At 42.7% G+C, this 16,629-nt stretch overlaps 1 protein-coding gene across 17 annotated transcripts in view; it reads right to left on the reverse strand.

Annotated features, from left to right (window-relative positions):
- Positions 1 to 16,629, reverse strand: part of kmt2c (lysine methyltransferase 2C) — a 394,622-nt gene that overhangs the window by 220,208 nt on the left and 157,785 nt on the right. For all 17 annotated transcript variants that reach the window (XM_033044025.1, XM_033044050.1, XM_033044059.1 and 14 more), the window contains one exon: positions 13,748 to 13,951. In XM_033044025.1, the coding sequence (XP_032899916.1) occupies positions 13,748 to 13,951 (204 nt within the window). The remainder of the gene's footprint in view (positions 1 to 13,747; positions 13,952 to 16,629) is intronic.

A 16,629-nucleotide genomic window follows, 5' to 3' on the forward strand; every position in this document is an offset into this window, starting at 1 on the left:
TTAGGCAAGCCATTGAACATTCTGAACAGACCATTATTCAGATATCAGAGTGCTACTCATACTAACTTCTGTTACATCAATTAAGACTATTATCCTGTTCTCCATACAGAGCCATGCCTTTAAAACTACAATCTAATCTACGGCTAATTTCAGCTTATTGTTTCAAATGAGTAATTTTACATGACAAAAACAACAGCAATTTACTGTCAAAAAAAGTATTTTATTAATGTAGTCAAAAAGAAAATAGCATCAAGAGTAGAGTGCACATTGGAGTTGCTGCCTTACTGCACCAGAGACCAGGGTTCAATCCTGACAACAGGTGGTGTTTGTACGGAGTTTGTACATTCTTCTTGCGACTTTGTGGGTTTTCTCTGGGTGCAGACACAAAATGCTGGAGTAATGCAGTGGGACAGGCAGCATCTCTGGAGAGCAGGAATGGGTGACGTTTTGGGCCGAGACTCTTCTTCAGTCTCGACCCGAAACATCACTCAATTCTTCTCTCCAGAGATGCTGCCTGTCCCGCTGTGTTACTCCAGCATTTTGTGTCTACCTTCGACCAACATCTGCAGTTCTTTCAGACACATTTTCTCTGGGTGCTCTGGTTTCCTCCCACATCCCAAAGACGTACAAGTCTTTGCAGGTTTATAGGTTTGTGGGTTAATTGGTTCCTGTAATCTGACCTTTGTGTGTAGAATAGAACTAGTGTACGGGTAATTGCTGGTGGGCTCGGATTCAGTGGGCCTGTTTCCACGCTGTATCTCCAAACTAAATAATTTGATCCTTCAAGCCTGCTCCATCAGGTTGATTATCCACATCAGTTGTCAGTTCTCACCAACTTCATCTATCCTTTAACACCTCTGCCAAATGATACATCTTCCATATTTTTGAATATATTCAACAAACTGGTTCAATGCTTTCTGTGGTAGAAGATTCCACAGATTCATCTTGAGGAGATCTTGTTTCCTGAAGCTGTGACTTCTGGTTCTGAGCACTACCATCATTAGAAATATCTTCCTTATATTTAGTCTATCTAGTGTTGTTATAATTCTCTAGGTTTCTGAGATCGCTTCCCATTCTTTCATATTCTAGTAAACGTAATATACGCCTCACATTCCAATCTTTCCTCGTATGTCAGTCTTAACATCCCAGGTAGCAGCCAACTAAACCTTAGTTCTATTCTCCATACAAGAATATCCTTCCTCAAGTCGATGGATCAAAACTGCACACAAGACACCAGCTGGGATATCACCAAAACATCTTTGCTCCTGTACACAAAACCTCTTGCAAGGCCTACATAATATTTGGCATCTCAATCACGTGCTGAGCCTGCACAATTAGTGACCCGTATGCAAAGATATCTAGGTCTCGTTGTACCTCACTTTTTCCAATTTATCAATAAATAATTATCTTTTTCAGTTTTAGAACCATAGTGAATAATGCCAATAAATCCCATCACAAACCACATTTTTCCATTGCAGACCACTTTCAGCTAGGATCATTCTCTCAGTGACTCCTTGGTTCACACATCCCTAACCACCTATCACTCCCCCTCCCCTGGCACTTTCCCTGCAACCAAAGGAACATTTATCCCTACAACTTTTCCTTCACCACCATGTAAGCAACCATTCCATATCCAAATGCACCATAGAAGGCATACTTTTGGGTTGCATCACAGCTTGGTTAGGGAACAGCACTCCCGCAAGAAATTGCAGAGTTGTAGATGTAAGCCCAGTCCATTGATCAGACCAGCCCCCCCTATATTCTATACTTCACGCTGCCTCAGGAAAACAGCCAACATAACCAAGTTCCCTTTCACTCCAGTCATCCTCTCTTCTCCTTTCTCCCATCGGATAGAAGATACAACAGTTTGAAAGATATTTTTACCGTCTTCCTTTTTGTAATAATTGTCTAAACATTTTTAATTGTTCAAATGTTTTGGTATTTAAATTTTTTTTTAATTTTTGAAAATATATTGATTTTTTCAATCATTTTAAATTAGCAAGCAGTACATAGATGCATATCCAATTCTCAATAGATAATGTGTAATAAACGACTTAATTACTTTAACCTATATGTCTTTGTTTCTAATCTTTCTGAGCTGGATTGCTTAACATCTCAATGAAATAACCCTCTCTCAATTCACTGCTTTCTGACGATGGTCTTTTTCGAAAACTATTCTTAACCTAATATCCGAAACATTAATTTTACTGTATAGCCATGAATGATCATAAACTAAAACATGTATTTGCAATCAAATAAGTCAATATTATAAGATTGGTGCACAAGTCACACCTTCATACAGTCTCTATAGTAGTTATTGCATAAAATTATGTATAATTTTACTGAACTATAAATCACACTGCATGTTTAATGCATGAAGCTGGTGACTCAATACAAAACTTGTAAAAATTATTCTAATTTATTCACATCATCCTTTAATGAATCGCTGCAGCTGTGGCACTTTCCAAATTTGCAACAAGATAATGAAATTCAAAGTCCCCAAATATTTACTATTAATTAGCAGATCTCCCATGTGTTGTCAGTGGTGACTCAGAGGATTGGCTGTTTTGTAACCAGTCGACTACAACAAGCCTACACTAATAGTCCAAAGATTGTACTTACCATGGCAGCTTTAGAGTTCTAATTTAATTTTCAATATCTGGAAGAAAGCTGTTATAAAAGTCCATTGAGAGCTCTAATAGGCATTGTTGCTGATTTGGAAGTACAGGTGCACAACCTTTTATCCGAAAGCCTTGGGACCAGACACTTTTCGTAATTCAGAATTTGTCGGTCTTCGGAATGGAAATTATTTAGCGTAGATTTTAACGGCTGGCTCAGTGGTAGAATGCTCGGCTCATATCCGCAAGGTCGCGAGTTTGCGCCTTGATCCTGGCAGTTACTCGATCGCGAGTTTGAGTCTTCAATGTCGTTTTTTCTTGCAGAATAAATGTTTGTATGAAATACAGTGTAGGAGAAGTGTACTGACTGTGTGGGCAGAACTTTGGAAGTGATTGCCCACCAGTCTAAAACGCCGCTGTGTCTCCCTGTCCCTGGGATAGCAGGGGGCGATCAAACAGCACAATACCCCCCTCCCCCTCCAACTCCAGAGGAATCCGCTCCCCGATGGGCCGCTACCAAAGATCATAGAGGAGCTCCTCTATGATCTTTGGCCGCTACAGCGACAAGTGGCAGTTCGCCCACAGCCCGAGCTGCGCCCCCTCATCCGCCACCCCAAGAACAAGACGTACCTTGCACACCATCAGCTTCTGCCCCTACGTGTTCCTCTGGAGTTGGAGCGGGGCTGGGCTGGAGTTGCTGCTGGCTGTGGGTCTCTGGGATCTCCGTGCTTGCAGTGGGCCTGGGGGTCGGTGGGCGGCGGTGGGAGCTGTGGACCTACGGACCTACCTCCGTGGAGCTAGCCAGCTTCGGAGCGTGGAGAGTTGCGGGGGCGAGCTGCTGCGACCCGACTCCGGTGGATGGTGACACCGGGAGCTCGCGGGTCTCCGGTGGGAGACTGCTTTGCGGGGCACCGGCAGCGGCGACTTCTCCCACCCGAATTACGGGGTTGAGAGCAAACATCATAGAGGTTGAGAGTGACCTGGAGGGGGGCCTTACAACGCCCGGCGTGGCTGTAAATTGCCGCGGACTTGCTAGCGCCCGCCGGGGGCTCCAACATCAAGGCCGGGGCAGGGCCCTACATCTCCCGGCGTGGCTTTGAGTGGCCGCTCCCCGATGGGCCCCTACGACGCCCCGAGCTGCGCCCCGTCATCCGCAACCCAGGTTCCTCTGTAGTTGGAGTGGGGCTGGGCTGGTCTCTGGGATCTCCGTGCTTGCGGTGGGCCTGGTGGTCGGTGTCCAATTGGTCCTGACACGGTCCTGCTGCATCAATCGCCGACGTGAAGACAGTGCAAAGCCCCCGCGCCGGTGCAATGGGCGGGGAGCTGGAGAGGGGAGGGAAGGGGTCACACACATGGCCGGGAAGCAGAGGGGTGTAGGTGGGGTGAAACTGAAGCGAGCGACAATCTGCTGCTGCCTGCCCCGCTGAGTTAAAAAGTTCCCACGCAAGACTCACGAAACACTGTATATCGTGAGTCTACCGTGGGAACTTTTTAATTCAGCGGGCAAGCAGCAGCATATTGTCAATTATTAACCCTCCCGCGCAATATACCCTCACCTTCTCTTTTATGAATGGGGATTTAGTTCCCCTTTCTTCGAGGACCGACCGGAGGTTCCGCTGTCACCTCTGCGGGCCGCCCTCGGTGAACGTTTTCAAGGACCTTTCTTCAAGGACCGAAAAAATGGCCGCTATTCGGAGGTTTTCGTTATATGGATCTTCGGATAAAAGGTTGTGCACCTGTAGCTGCATTTCCAAATGGAGCAATATGCAGTTGAAAACTAAACTCGGGGTTGAATAAAATATTTTGATTATTCAAACATAATAGACTGCCCCAAGATACAGTACGGGGCATGGACAGGGGTTGTGGAGAGGGAAGATGAGACTGATAGTGAGAACCAAGGTACTTGGATGCAATGTTCAGAATGCTTAATGAGAAAGAAATCTCGGTCACTAGAACGAAGGTTGAGGGGAGACTTGATAGAAGTATATTAAATTATGAGAGGCGTAGATAGGCTGGACAGTCAGAACCTTTTTATCCCCAGGGTGGAGATGTCCAACACTAGAGGACATAGCTATAAGGTGAGAGGGGGAAAGTTTAATGGAGATACGCAGGGGAAGGTGTGGTGGTGGAGACAGATCTGTTAGCGCCATTTAAAAGGCCTTTAGATAGGCATATGGAAGTGCAGGGAGTAGAAGGGCATGGATAATGTACAGGGAGATTAGATCATTTTAAGTTGGCATCATGTTCGGCACAAACATTGTGGGCCGAAGGGTCCATTCCTGTGCTATGTTAAAATCTGGATGCTGGACAAACAATGTTCACAACTAATGGTTTCTCCATTTGGCAGAACTTGTTCTCACTCTCAATTTATCTTTTGATTTCTCTCACCTTCAATTAAAGGTGTTTCCATGGAAAATCCTTTGGACTCTATGCAGGCAGCAATGCCTGCCACTTTGTTGGCTATGTGGTGTGGTCTTTGTTACAAGCCTACCCCAGCACCATTTTACAACTCTTCTCAACTAAGATGGGGCTGTCTCCTGCAACCATGTAAAATGTCATCAACTTTGCCACTAACTTTTACCTTGCCCTCAAATTTATGTGGACCGTTTCCAACATCTCTCTCCCTTTCTTGATCTCTTAGCTGCAACTCGGAAGAGAAACAGTCCACTGATATCTACAACAAATCTACTGACAGGGCAGCACAGTGACTCAGCAGTAGAGTTGCCGCCTTACAGCGCCAGAGAACTGGGTTCGACTATGGGTGCTGTCTGTATGGCGTTTGTATGTTCTCCCTGTGACCACGTGGGTTTTCTCCGGGTGTTTCGGTTTTCTCCGGGTACTTTGGTTTCCTCCCACATTCCAAAGGCGTGCAGGTTTATAGGCTTTTGTAAATTGCCCCACGTGAGTAGGACAGAACTAGTGGACAGTTGATTGCTGGTCTTGGTGGGCTGAAAGGCCTGTTTTCATGCCATATCTCTAAAACTAAAAGACTGTAACAGGTACCCAGAGTACACCTTCACCCATCATCTGTCTTGTAGGGCCGCTGTCCTTTTATTTCAGTTTCTCCATCTATATTGCAATGTTCTTGTGATGCTTTCCACTCCAGAACATCTGAAATGTCCTGCTGTTTCCAGGAAACACGCCTTTCCCTCGGAGGTTAAGCCCTCACATATCTCCTCTATATCCCACATTTCAGTTCTTATGACCCCCCCCACAAGACAGAACAGGGATAGTTCCCTCACCTTTCACCCCATTAACCTCCGCGTCCAACACATCATTCATTGACATTTCTGCCAGCTACAATGCGATCCCACCACCAGTCAAACATCTTCCGCTCCCCACCCATTTCTGAGTTCCACAGGGATCACCCTCCGCGGTTCGGTCATCCCTCCCCTTCCCCAACAACTGTTGGGCTCAATACCTTAATGCGCAGGAATTTGAACTCTCCCCACTGCCAACCCCCCTTTGTACCCTGGTAGATGGTCTCCTGACTTCCCATTTCTAAAGTCAACGATTAGTTAACTGGTTCACAATATGACTCTTGCACAAGAGGCTGTTGTTGTGACAAGACTCAACCAGGTGTTCCATCTCTTGTGTACGGTGTTGATTTGGCTAACAACAGTGTTGTCATTGGCTAATTTATAGATGGCATTGGATCTGTGCTTAGCAAGAGTCGTGGGTACAAAGAGTAAGCATGCGGCCATGAGGTGTGCCTGTATTTATGGTCAGTGATAGAAGTTGTTACCGATTGCACCGATTGTGGTCTGCCGACGAGGGTCAAAGATCCAGCTTTAAAGGGATGTATATGGCCCCAGTCCTTGAAGCATCATATCACATCAGATGCTGATAATATATTGACTAGAGGAAAGCAGAAGACTCCAGATATTTATGGAACGTACTTTATGAAACTGACTGAGCTCAGTGCATTTGTTGCATTTGATATTAAGATTGATTCTAACTGATTTGTTCAATTTTAGTCTTCCATCTGGTTTTTGTAGTGGTTTAATCGAACTGACAGGTGTAGTAGGCAATTTTAGATCCAGTTATTAAGCACATTACTTTTGGGTTAAAGTCGCATTTGTGACAGTGTGTAAGAAAAGATGAAACATTTCTATCATGTTCATTGATCCATTATTTTAGAAATTGATATTTGTTTTTTTCAGCTCAAATGAAACGGAATTGAAATTACACAGCTGATGGCACTTGAAATCATATCAACAGATCATTAGGCTTAGCCTACAGAACACAAGTTTGACAGGATTACTATTCTAAAATAAGATAGGGAAGAGAGCATTACTAATTCTATTTTCATGGTTATCACCCTGTTCCCCATTTGTTAACATCCCACTATCATTCCTTGCCAACCTAATTAAGTCATAATAATTTAAGATTTCCACAGTGGTCTTGGTGGCTGACCTTAATTGTACACAATCGATTTATCATTGTAATTCTGGCTGCCCTGAAACAAGCGCATCAACCTTTACAGCCTCAAACTACAAACTCCTGATGCACAACCCCTGATTATCTTACAATCCACAATTGCTACCAGATTCCCTCATAGCCTCATTTCCTTTGCTGTATTTTCAATTCTCATGACAGCAAACACTAAGAAATCAACTGGTCAGAATTCTGGAACGGTGTACAAGGTCCCGATAAATGTTGTCTCAAAAGTTCAAGTGTTGCTGAGCTTGCAATCATTTATGCAAATGGAGAGCATTCCATCACACTCCTGAACACAAACAGAATCAGTGAACCATTCACCCTTTTCTCCTTGCAAAACTGCATTCAATAAAATTATAGCTAACCCTGTGCCTCTTCCGCTCTTTTCATCTGATCCCCATATTTTCAGTTCAATTAATTTTGAAAATGTTCTGCAGATTCTCACTAAATTTTTGGAGCATCTTTCAAATAATGGAAAGTCGAAAGATTTGTCATTCACCACACGATGCTCTCTTTCTGAGCACATTTAACAGGCATAACTTTCATGTGATTTTTCAGGTAAAATTTCTGGTCAACGGAAACTTCCAGGATATTCTGATTGTTAAGAATTAATTGGACAGAGTATTATTGGATTTTCTAAACATGGTCATTGTCCATTTTCTTTTGCTGTTTACTTATTCTCGCAGTGGGAACACCAATGGAAAATTACATTTATCATTAATTAGGCCCCAAAACTCACCATTTACCAAATCAGTTAACACTCAACCAAAATGGGATTTGTGTAAAGGTTAATCTGATAGGGGCAGACAATTTGTCCTGAAGGACATTAGTGAGCTAGATTGGTTTTCAACAATAATTCTTCAAGTTTTTGGGTTAACAGTACTGATGCTCACTGGCTTTTTATTCTAATGGAAGTACCCAAATTCATCTTTCGCATGTGTCATGAGAAAATTCAGATTCAGCAAGGAAATTAGAATGAAAAATGCAGAAGTGTGACTTAGTCGTCCATCCTCCTTTGGTGCAGGAATGGTGCCAGCAGATAATGGTACAGTGATAACGTTTAATCTCAGTGATGAGGTAGCTTTTAAAAAGAATAAGGAAATCAGCATTAGCACATAGAATTGACCTAATGATGGAGAATCGGTATAGATGTATTATGTTATTGTATTTCACTTCCCCGATTACATTTTTTGATGCACTGTCATCTTTATGGAGAAGGCATTTATTACTGGTTAGTAAAATTGAGGCCATTGCAATTAAAGGTCAGTGGCATCGATAAAAACATAAATGGGCTCAAGAACAGGCAGAGTGAACTATTCTTGGGATTGAAGGAAACTAAACAATGATGCTTTCGGGACTTGTTTTTTTTGACAGACATGATTCATGTATGGGCTTGCGAGGTAAAATTTCAAAATCTAGATTCAAGCTGGTGAAAAGTTATCCTAATTTCTCATTTAGGCATATGATGTCAAGACTTTTTTTTAATCTATTGAGATTAGCCTTTCCTTGACGTCAAATAGGGTGCACTGAATTAGCTTCTAAGACAAAGAGGTCTTAGGAAGAGTACAGTATGCAGCCCGTAGCACCTCAAAACTGCAGATGGCTGTTCTGTTTTATATGCGAGTGATAGACTCTGATGAAAGCAACTTATCATGCAATATAATACCGTAATCGTCACCTGCCCACTTATTGCAGTCATGCTGTCTGACCTGCTGAGTTACTCCAGCACATTGTGTTTGACAAAAGATTCCAGCATCTGTAGTTCCTTGTGTCTCCATATGCAGCCATCCTCCTTGAGTTATGGTTTAATTGTCCAACACTGTTTATGGTTGGACATGGTAGGATTGATCATTGATCTGGTCTGTGGAATTTCAAAGGTTCGGCCTATGGGATACTGCTTCATTTGTTCACGTATATGGTCTACTGCTGTATGCACAAACAGATTGACATTTCATTTTTAGCATGACTATTGCTGCCGCTAACACGCTTTCACCATTAAGTTAGGATTGGTCCCACGGTTTAATAAAAATAGTTTAAAAGTGAGGGTTCGGCCAGGCTACAAGGTAGTAAACTGTAGTGGAATAAAACTGTTCAAATAAGTAAATTTGCATGTCGTCAAACCAGACAACTGTCATCCATATTATAAAATGCAGCTTTGCTCACAAATAAATACGCACATTACAGTTTGGATGGATAAAGTACCCTTGTTAATTGCCTGTGCCGCCACCCCCCCCCCCCCCCACCCCCACCCCCACATTAACTTCAACAGATTCAGATGGGGATTTTGCCTAGTGTTGCAGATTATTTTGGCCTGAGAAAGACGCTGAACGAGAGTACATGGCTTGTCTTTATAGTACATTTTCCGAGGATCTCTTTGTTATGATATCCCCGGTCAAGATCATGCCGGTTACAAAAATAATTACCTGAATTATTAATAGCACAACTTTTAAAGAAAAAAGTGAATGCAACAAAAGTACAGCAGCCAGCATTTTACAGAATTGTAATTCACTATGCACACACAGGTGCACTGAAGTGGTACAATTAAAATTACCTTGAAGGTTGGGAACCTTTTAGGGTCAAATTGACAAATCAATGTTTGCAGGAAAAATGAATGAATCGCCAGCTTCAATTAACTGCTATTTGAAAAAGGCCGCTTTGGAATTAACTGAAGTGATTTGAACTGTGACCTTTCCAAAGTGAAGTAATTAAAGTATTAAGCTAATTCAATTCCTTGTTTGGTGTAAAAATGCAATTTTGAGTATACAGTGTTCGCTGATTATATTATCAGACTAAATTAGTTGCAAGAACAAATCTCAGAACTTCAACTGTGTCCATAAGTTCAGTTCCTCAACACTAAGACCAGGGAGACCTCTGGGTACAAGTATATAGTTCCCTGATAATGGCAATACAAGTAGACAAAGTGGCGTATGTTAGGCTTGCCTTCAAGGAACTGAGCAATGGCTTCAAGAGTTTGGACATCTTATTGCAGCTGTACAAGACGTTGGTGAACAGTTCTGGGCATCATACCAGACGAAGGATGTGATTAAGTTAGAGCTGATGCAGAAAGGATATGCAAGGACTGGAGAGCTTGAATTATAAGGCCTGATTGGGACGGTTCTCCCTGGAGTCGAGGCTAGGGGTGACCTTCTATAGGTTTTTAAAATCATGAGCAGCTACATTAAGCTAGTCTGGAATATCTGAAAATTCACATGGAATCCAAGGTAAACTAGACAATTGGATTAAAAATCGGCTTGGTGGAAGGTGACAAAAGGCAATTATGGAGGTTGTTTTACTAATCGGTGGCAAGGTGATGAGTAGAGTTTTGCAGGGTTCATCACTGGAACCATTGTTGTCTATTATCTATATTAATAATTTGCTGCCAATGCCGTTAACGTTGATAGTAAATTTGTAGATGACACCAGTATTAGTGATATAGTGGATATAGAGGGAGGATATTTAAGATTAGAATAGGATCTAGATCAGTTGGGAGAGTGGGTTAAGGAATGGCAAATGGAACTTAACTCTGACAAGAATAAGGTGCTGTATTTTGGTATGTCAAACCAGGGCAGACAGTATGCACTGTATGATCACAGACCTGAAGATATGGATGGTATTGCGCTCCTGGATTGTTAATATACCTGTACTCACCAAGGCAAATGAACATATTCAATAATTCTCTTGGCTTTAGCCTTGTAAATGGTCAAAGACGCTATGTCAGGACGTGAATAACTTGCCTGTCCAAACTACTTAAATGTTCTCATTGTTCCCCCTCTGTGCTCCAGAGATACTGCCTGACTCGCTGAGTTACACCAGCAGTTTTGTTTTGTAAACCAGCACCTTCAGTTCCTTGTTTCTACAATTTACTACGCCACTGCAAAACCTCCTCAAGGTATGCCTACTTTTAAAAAGTTTGCCTGCTCTCTCAGACGCGAGTTCTGTGAGACCCTCTTACACTGCTCCCCCTCTGTGCTCCAGGGATGCTGCCAGCACTTCGTCTTTTAAAAAAATATATAAACCAGCATCTGCAGTTCCTTGTTTGATGCTATGATACCTGCTTGGACTACTTCCTCCGGTAGTTCGATTCATCTTCCCACCACTGTCTGAGTTAAAAAGTAGCCTTTCCCCTCTCACCTTTGACCTATGCCCTCTAGTTCTTGATTCGCCTATTCTGGGAAAAATAATGGATGTATTCACCCTATTGATTCCTCTTATGATTTTATACACCTCTAAGACCACGCTTCACGTGACCAATACTGAATACAATATTCCAACAGTAGCATAATGTTCCAACATCTATTCTCAATTCTCTGACAGATGAAGGCCAGATGAAAGCTACCTTCATCACACAATCAACTTGCAATGCCACTTTTTGGGAAATATATACTTGAATTCCTAGATCTCTGTTCTACAACACTCCCCAGGGCTTTACTAATCACTGTGAATGTCTCCACTGGTTTGACTTCCCAAATTGCAACACCCCACACTCACCCCAATTAAACATCATTTGCCATTCCTCGGCCCACTTACCCAGCTGATCAAGATACTGCTGTAATTCACGATAACCATTTCACTCTCTACAATACCACCTATTTTAGTGTCGTCTGCAAACTTACTAATCATATCTTGTACATTCTCATCCAAGTCATTGATACATAAACAGCAATGGACCCAGCACCGATCCCCGAGATATACCACTATTCACAGGCCTCCAGTCTAATAAACAACATTCTACCAATACCCTCTGTTTCCCCCCCATTAAGAAAATTCTGTAGATCATCCCACACCATCTAACCTTTCAGAGCAACTTTATCACAAGCCTTTCTTACATCCATACAGATTAAATCCATACTGCCCTCATCAACCTTCTTGGTTACATTTTCAAAAAGTTCAGTCAAATTCGTGGGATACCATCCCCCATGCACAAAACCACACCGACTATCCCTAATCAACATGTCCTTCCAAATGTATATACTTTATCCCTTAGAATTCCCTCTAGTAATTTACAACCACAGATGTTGAAGATCATCAGTGCTTGTCAGTTATGGTGCTAATGTTACTTGGCACTTATCAAGCCAGGATTAATTATGTTTAATATTTAACAGCTCAATGCTCGTGAATGTTAGACATACTCAAACATTTCTGCTTTTTGACAGCTTTTCAGCTTTTTTTTAATGTGGTTATTAATGGGTTAACCAGCATTCAAAGCACTTTAATCGTCTGCTCAATATCACCTTCTTTGTGTTATTTTGCATTGAAAAAGCAAATGTAACCAAGCAAAAATTATAGGCCAAAAACTTGTATTCGCATAGCTTCTTAAACATCTTATTGAACTTAGATCAAACTTGACTAATCCTAGAAAGATGCACCTTCCACATACTACTTCTACAAATATCTATAGACATACCAGAAAGCATACCTTGAGGTTGCATCACTGCTTGGTTTGGAAACAGCTCTGGTTGCCCAGTCCATCACACAGTTAAATCTGTCCACTATTGACTCCATCTATACTTCACGCTACCTCAGAAAAACAGCCAACATAATCAAAGACTTATCCTACCCTTGTCATTCCTTCTCCCCGGTGCTGCCCGGCTAAAGGGAGAGAATCTTTAAAGCACACACCACCAGACGCAGGAACAGCTTTTTCCCCTCTGTTATCAGGTTTCTGAACAGTCCTTCCATAAGCTAGGATACTGTCCGATTCACCTTGCCCCAATGCAGACATTGAACTTTGTCTATGGAACTGTTGCACCAAGAACAATATTCTGCTTTTTGTACCTTCCCCTTTGCTCTACCTAGTGTAATTATGTTTGATTGTACTTATGTGTAGTTTATCTGATGTGATTAGATAGAATGGAAAAATAAAGCTTTAGATTATACCCGGGAATAGGTGATAACAATAAACCTAAATCTACTGAATCAACAAATTTTGTGTATACATTTGTAGCAACACAAATGGTAAACACATTTAAACAATATTCAGTCATAAGCCTTGATTCAAATTTTGAAGCATACATTATTTTAGAATGGAAATGACTTATTACCAAAAAGTTTTAATATTTCAGATTTTTTAAAAACTTGTTAATGGTACTCATTTTAGGTAAAATCCAGACATTTTTAAGTTAAGATAGTAGGTTAGCAGTGTAGTTGGCAGCTGTTCGCTATTTTCATCAATGACAGCATCCATTGCAAGAAGGAAGTAAAATTGGTTAGGATTAATGCTCCCATTTGTTATCTACAGATTTCTGCTGCAAAGCACACATTAACAAGGCCGTCTGGCTTGGCCCAAATCCATTCTCAGTCTTCCAATCCCACTTCTCTTCTCTATTACAACAAAAGTGAATAGACAACACAAGTCATTACTTAGGTTCAGACGATGAATTGACACGAACAGAGGAGAACACTCTATATCTGTGGAACACCTCAATAAACTCAGGTGTCGTGAAAACTAATGAAGGAAGAGAAAAATGTCAGATATGCTCTTCCACATTAACATTACATGTAGGCAAGAAAGAATAAAGATGCATGTTTAGCAGAAAATTAAATGGATATTGCTGACATGATTAACATTTACAAATATAATCCTGAAATAAGAACTGCAAAAATGTCTGCAGATACAAAACTTTGAAAAATTCAAAAGCACACAAAAAGGACATGGATTTTCCCTTGACTAAAATTAACAATCTACTCACTTTTTCTGTTGCCTTTGTGATGTGGAACACTGCTTGAGGCTCTTGTCATTACTATCCTCTGAATTGTTGGTACTGTCTTGCTTTGCTTGAGAAGGGCTCTTTCTTAGCACAGTGAAATCTGGAGTTGGGCTGAACCTTTTTAACTCGCCTTGCCCCAACGAGCTCCGCTCACCACAATAGCACAAGGCACAGAGCTGTTCATTGCTGCAAGAAGAGTAACATTTTTTTTCAATTGGATTCCAAATTATATTATCTGCTCCACACGACCCATCAAAAGCCCACTCCCTCACAAAATTAGCTATTTCACAACATCTGACAAAGAAAAAAATAAAACATCTCATTAACTTGTCACAGATTTTTGAGGAATTTCTTTATTTAAATATAAAATGCAAGAACCATCAGACATAACAAATAAACTGATTTCCCACTTGTTATACTCCCGTACTTTTTATATTTGTGTACTAAAGCTATTTTTATTGCGTCACAACTGAAACTGTTGACAAAAAACTGATGTAGATCAGCCACATGAAATGGAATAGATTCTTTAACAGCATGATTAAAGCCATTTATTCTTATAACAATTATCTTACACCTGCCTATTTTCACAGATGATTATTTAACATTTATTCAGAATAGTATTTAGAAGGATTTTAATTTTGCTTTAAGCGACAAGCAACATTTTAAAGAATTTGATTTAAAGTTGGTCTATCAGAGGATCTATTCTATTTTAGGCCATTAAACGGGAAACTTTTGAGAATCTATAATTTCATGTCTTCCGTACGTCGGAAGCGTTGCGCCGCTGCCGTGAGAGTCTCTGTTCCCGAAGGGACAGAGACTCTCAAAGGGAGGGGGAGAGATAGGGGGGGAGGAGACAGGGAGACAGTGGGGAGAGAGAGAGGGGGTGAGGAGAGAGAGGGGGAGAGACAGAGGGGGAGAGAATGGGGAGAGAGGAGGGAGAGGGGGAAGAGAAAGAGGAGAGGGGGGAGAGTGAGGTGGGAGAGAGAGAGGGGGTGAGAGAGAGGGGGTGAGAGAGAGGGGGAGGAAGAGAGGGGGAGGAAGAGAGGGGGAGGAAGAGAGGGGGAGGAAGAGAGGGGGAGGAAGAGAGGGGGAGAGTGAGAGGAGGGAGAAAGGAAGAGAGAGAGGAGAGAGAGGGAAGAGGGAGGGGAGAGAGAGGGGGTGGAGAGGGAGGAGAGAGGGGAGGAGAGAATGGGAGGAGAGAAGGGGGAGGGAGGGGGAGAGAGAGGGGTGGTAAAAGAGAGAGGGGAAGAGGGAGAGGGGGGGCAAAGAGAAAGAGGAGATAGAGACAGAGGAGAAAGAGAGGGTAGAGCGAGTAAGGGGGAGAGTGAGGTGGGAGGGAGAAATGCGGGAGAGATGTGGGGGAGAGATGGAGGGGAGAGAGGGGGGAGAGAGAGAGGTGAGAGAGAGAGGGGAGAGAGTGTGTGGAGAGAGAGCAAGAGGGGGAGAGAGAGTGAGGGAGAGAGAGGGAGAGAGAGGGGAGAGAGAGTTAGGGGAAAAAGAGGGGAAGAAAGAGAGGAGAGAGGGGGGGAGGGGGGAGAGAGAGAGGAAAGAGGAGGTGAGAGAGAGGAGGCGAGAGAGAGGGGGGAGAGTGAGATGGGAGGAGAAAAGGGGGAAGAGGAGGCGAGAGAGAGGGGGGAGAGTGAGGTGAGGGAGAGAGAGAGGGGGAGAAAGAGGGGAGAGCCTCAGTGCAAGAGTCCCGGGCCATCGGAGGTGTTGGAAGCGTTGCGCCGCTGCCGTGAGAGTCTCTGTGCCAAATTCGCCCAGGTGACCGGCATGGACCAGGCTACGGCTCAGTGCATCCTGGAGGACAACCAGTGGCTGCTGGAAGTAAGTACCAAGCACTGGGTAGAAACGGTGGAAGATAGTGGACTTCAAATGGGAGTGGTTGGAGAAAGCACCCTGCTTGCCTGCTATATTTTCACTTTCTGTAACTGCAGGAAAAATGTTCCCAATGTTGGGGGAGTTCAGAACCAGTAGTCACAGTTTAAGAATAAAGGGTAGGCCAGTTAGGACTGAGATGAGGACAAACTTTCTTCACGCAGAGAGTTGTGAATCTGTGGAATTCTCTGCCACAGAAGGCAGTGCAGGCTAAATCACTGAATGTTTTCAAGAGAGAGTTACATTTAGTTCTTGGGGCTAATGAAATCAAGGTACATGGGGAGAAAACCTGGAAAGAGGTACTGATTTTAGATGAATAGATCATATTGAATGGCAGCTGGCTCGAATGGCCAAATGGCCTATTCCTGCACTTATTTTCTATGTTTCTATGCTTGAGTATATGGCAATAAAACTCAATCACTTGATTTTGAAGCATTCATGCATGGTGGAGGTATAATGTAGTCATAGAGTGATACAGTGTGAAAACAGGCCCTTCGGCGCAACTTGCCCACACCCGCCAACATGTCCCAGCTACGCTACCTGCTTTTGGTCCATACCTCCAAACCTGCCCTATCCATGTATCAGTCTAACTGTTTCATAAATGTTGTGATGGTCCCTGCCTCAACTACCTCCTCTGGCAGCTTGTTCCATACACCCACCACCCTTTGTGCGGAAAAAGTTATCCCGTAAAAAGTTATCTCTTAAAAATAATTCATACAAAAAACATTGAAATCATATTTCTACAATGCACTAAAACATGATTTTAATACATCAAGTTTCAAAAAGTCCCTACACTGGGAGGGGGGACACCCCACTTCCACACCCTCTCCTCATTCGGTTGCTCCACTCCCTCACCGGGTACCCCCAAGGCCAGTGATCAGTGATCGCTCAGCCTCCCCACTTTCAAAAACACTCCGCGGTCCCTGGTTCAGACGGAGAATACTGCCAGATGTGAGCGGGGAACTGAGGCCTGTTGTCCATGATGT

The sequence above is a fragment of the Amblyraja radiata genome, chromosome 2, assembly GCF_010909765.2.
Source record: "Amblyraja radiata isolate CabotCenter1 chromosome 2, sAmbRad1.1.pri, whole genome shotgun sequence".
Taxonomy (NCBI): domain Eukaryota; kingdom Metazoa; phylum Chordata; class Chondrichthyes; order Rajiformes; family Rajidae; genus Amblyraja; species Amblyraja radiata.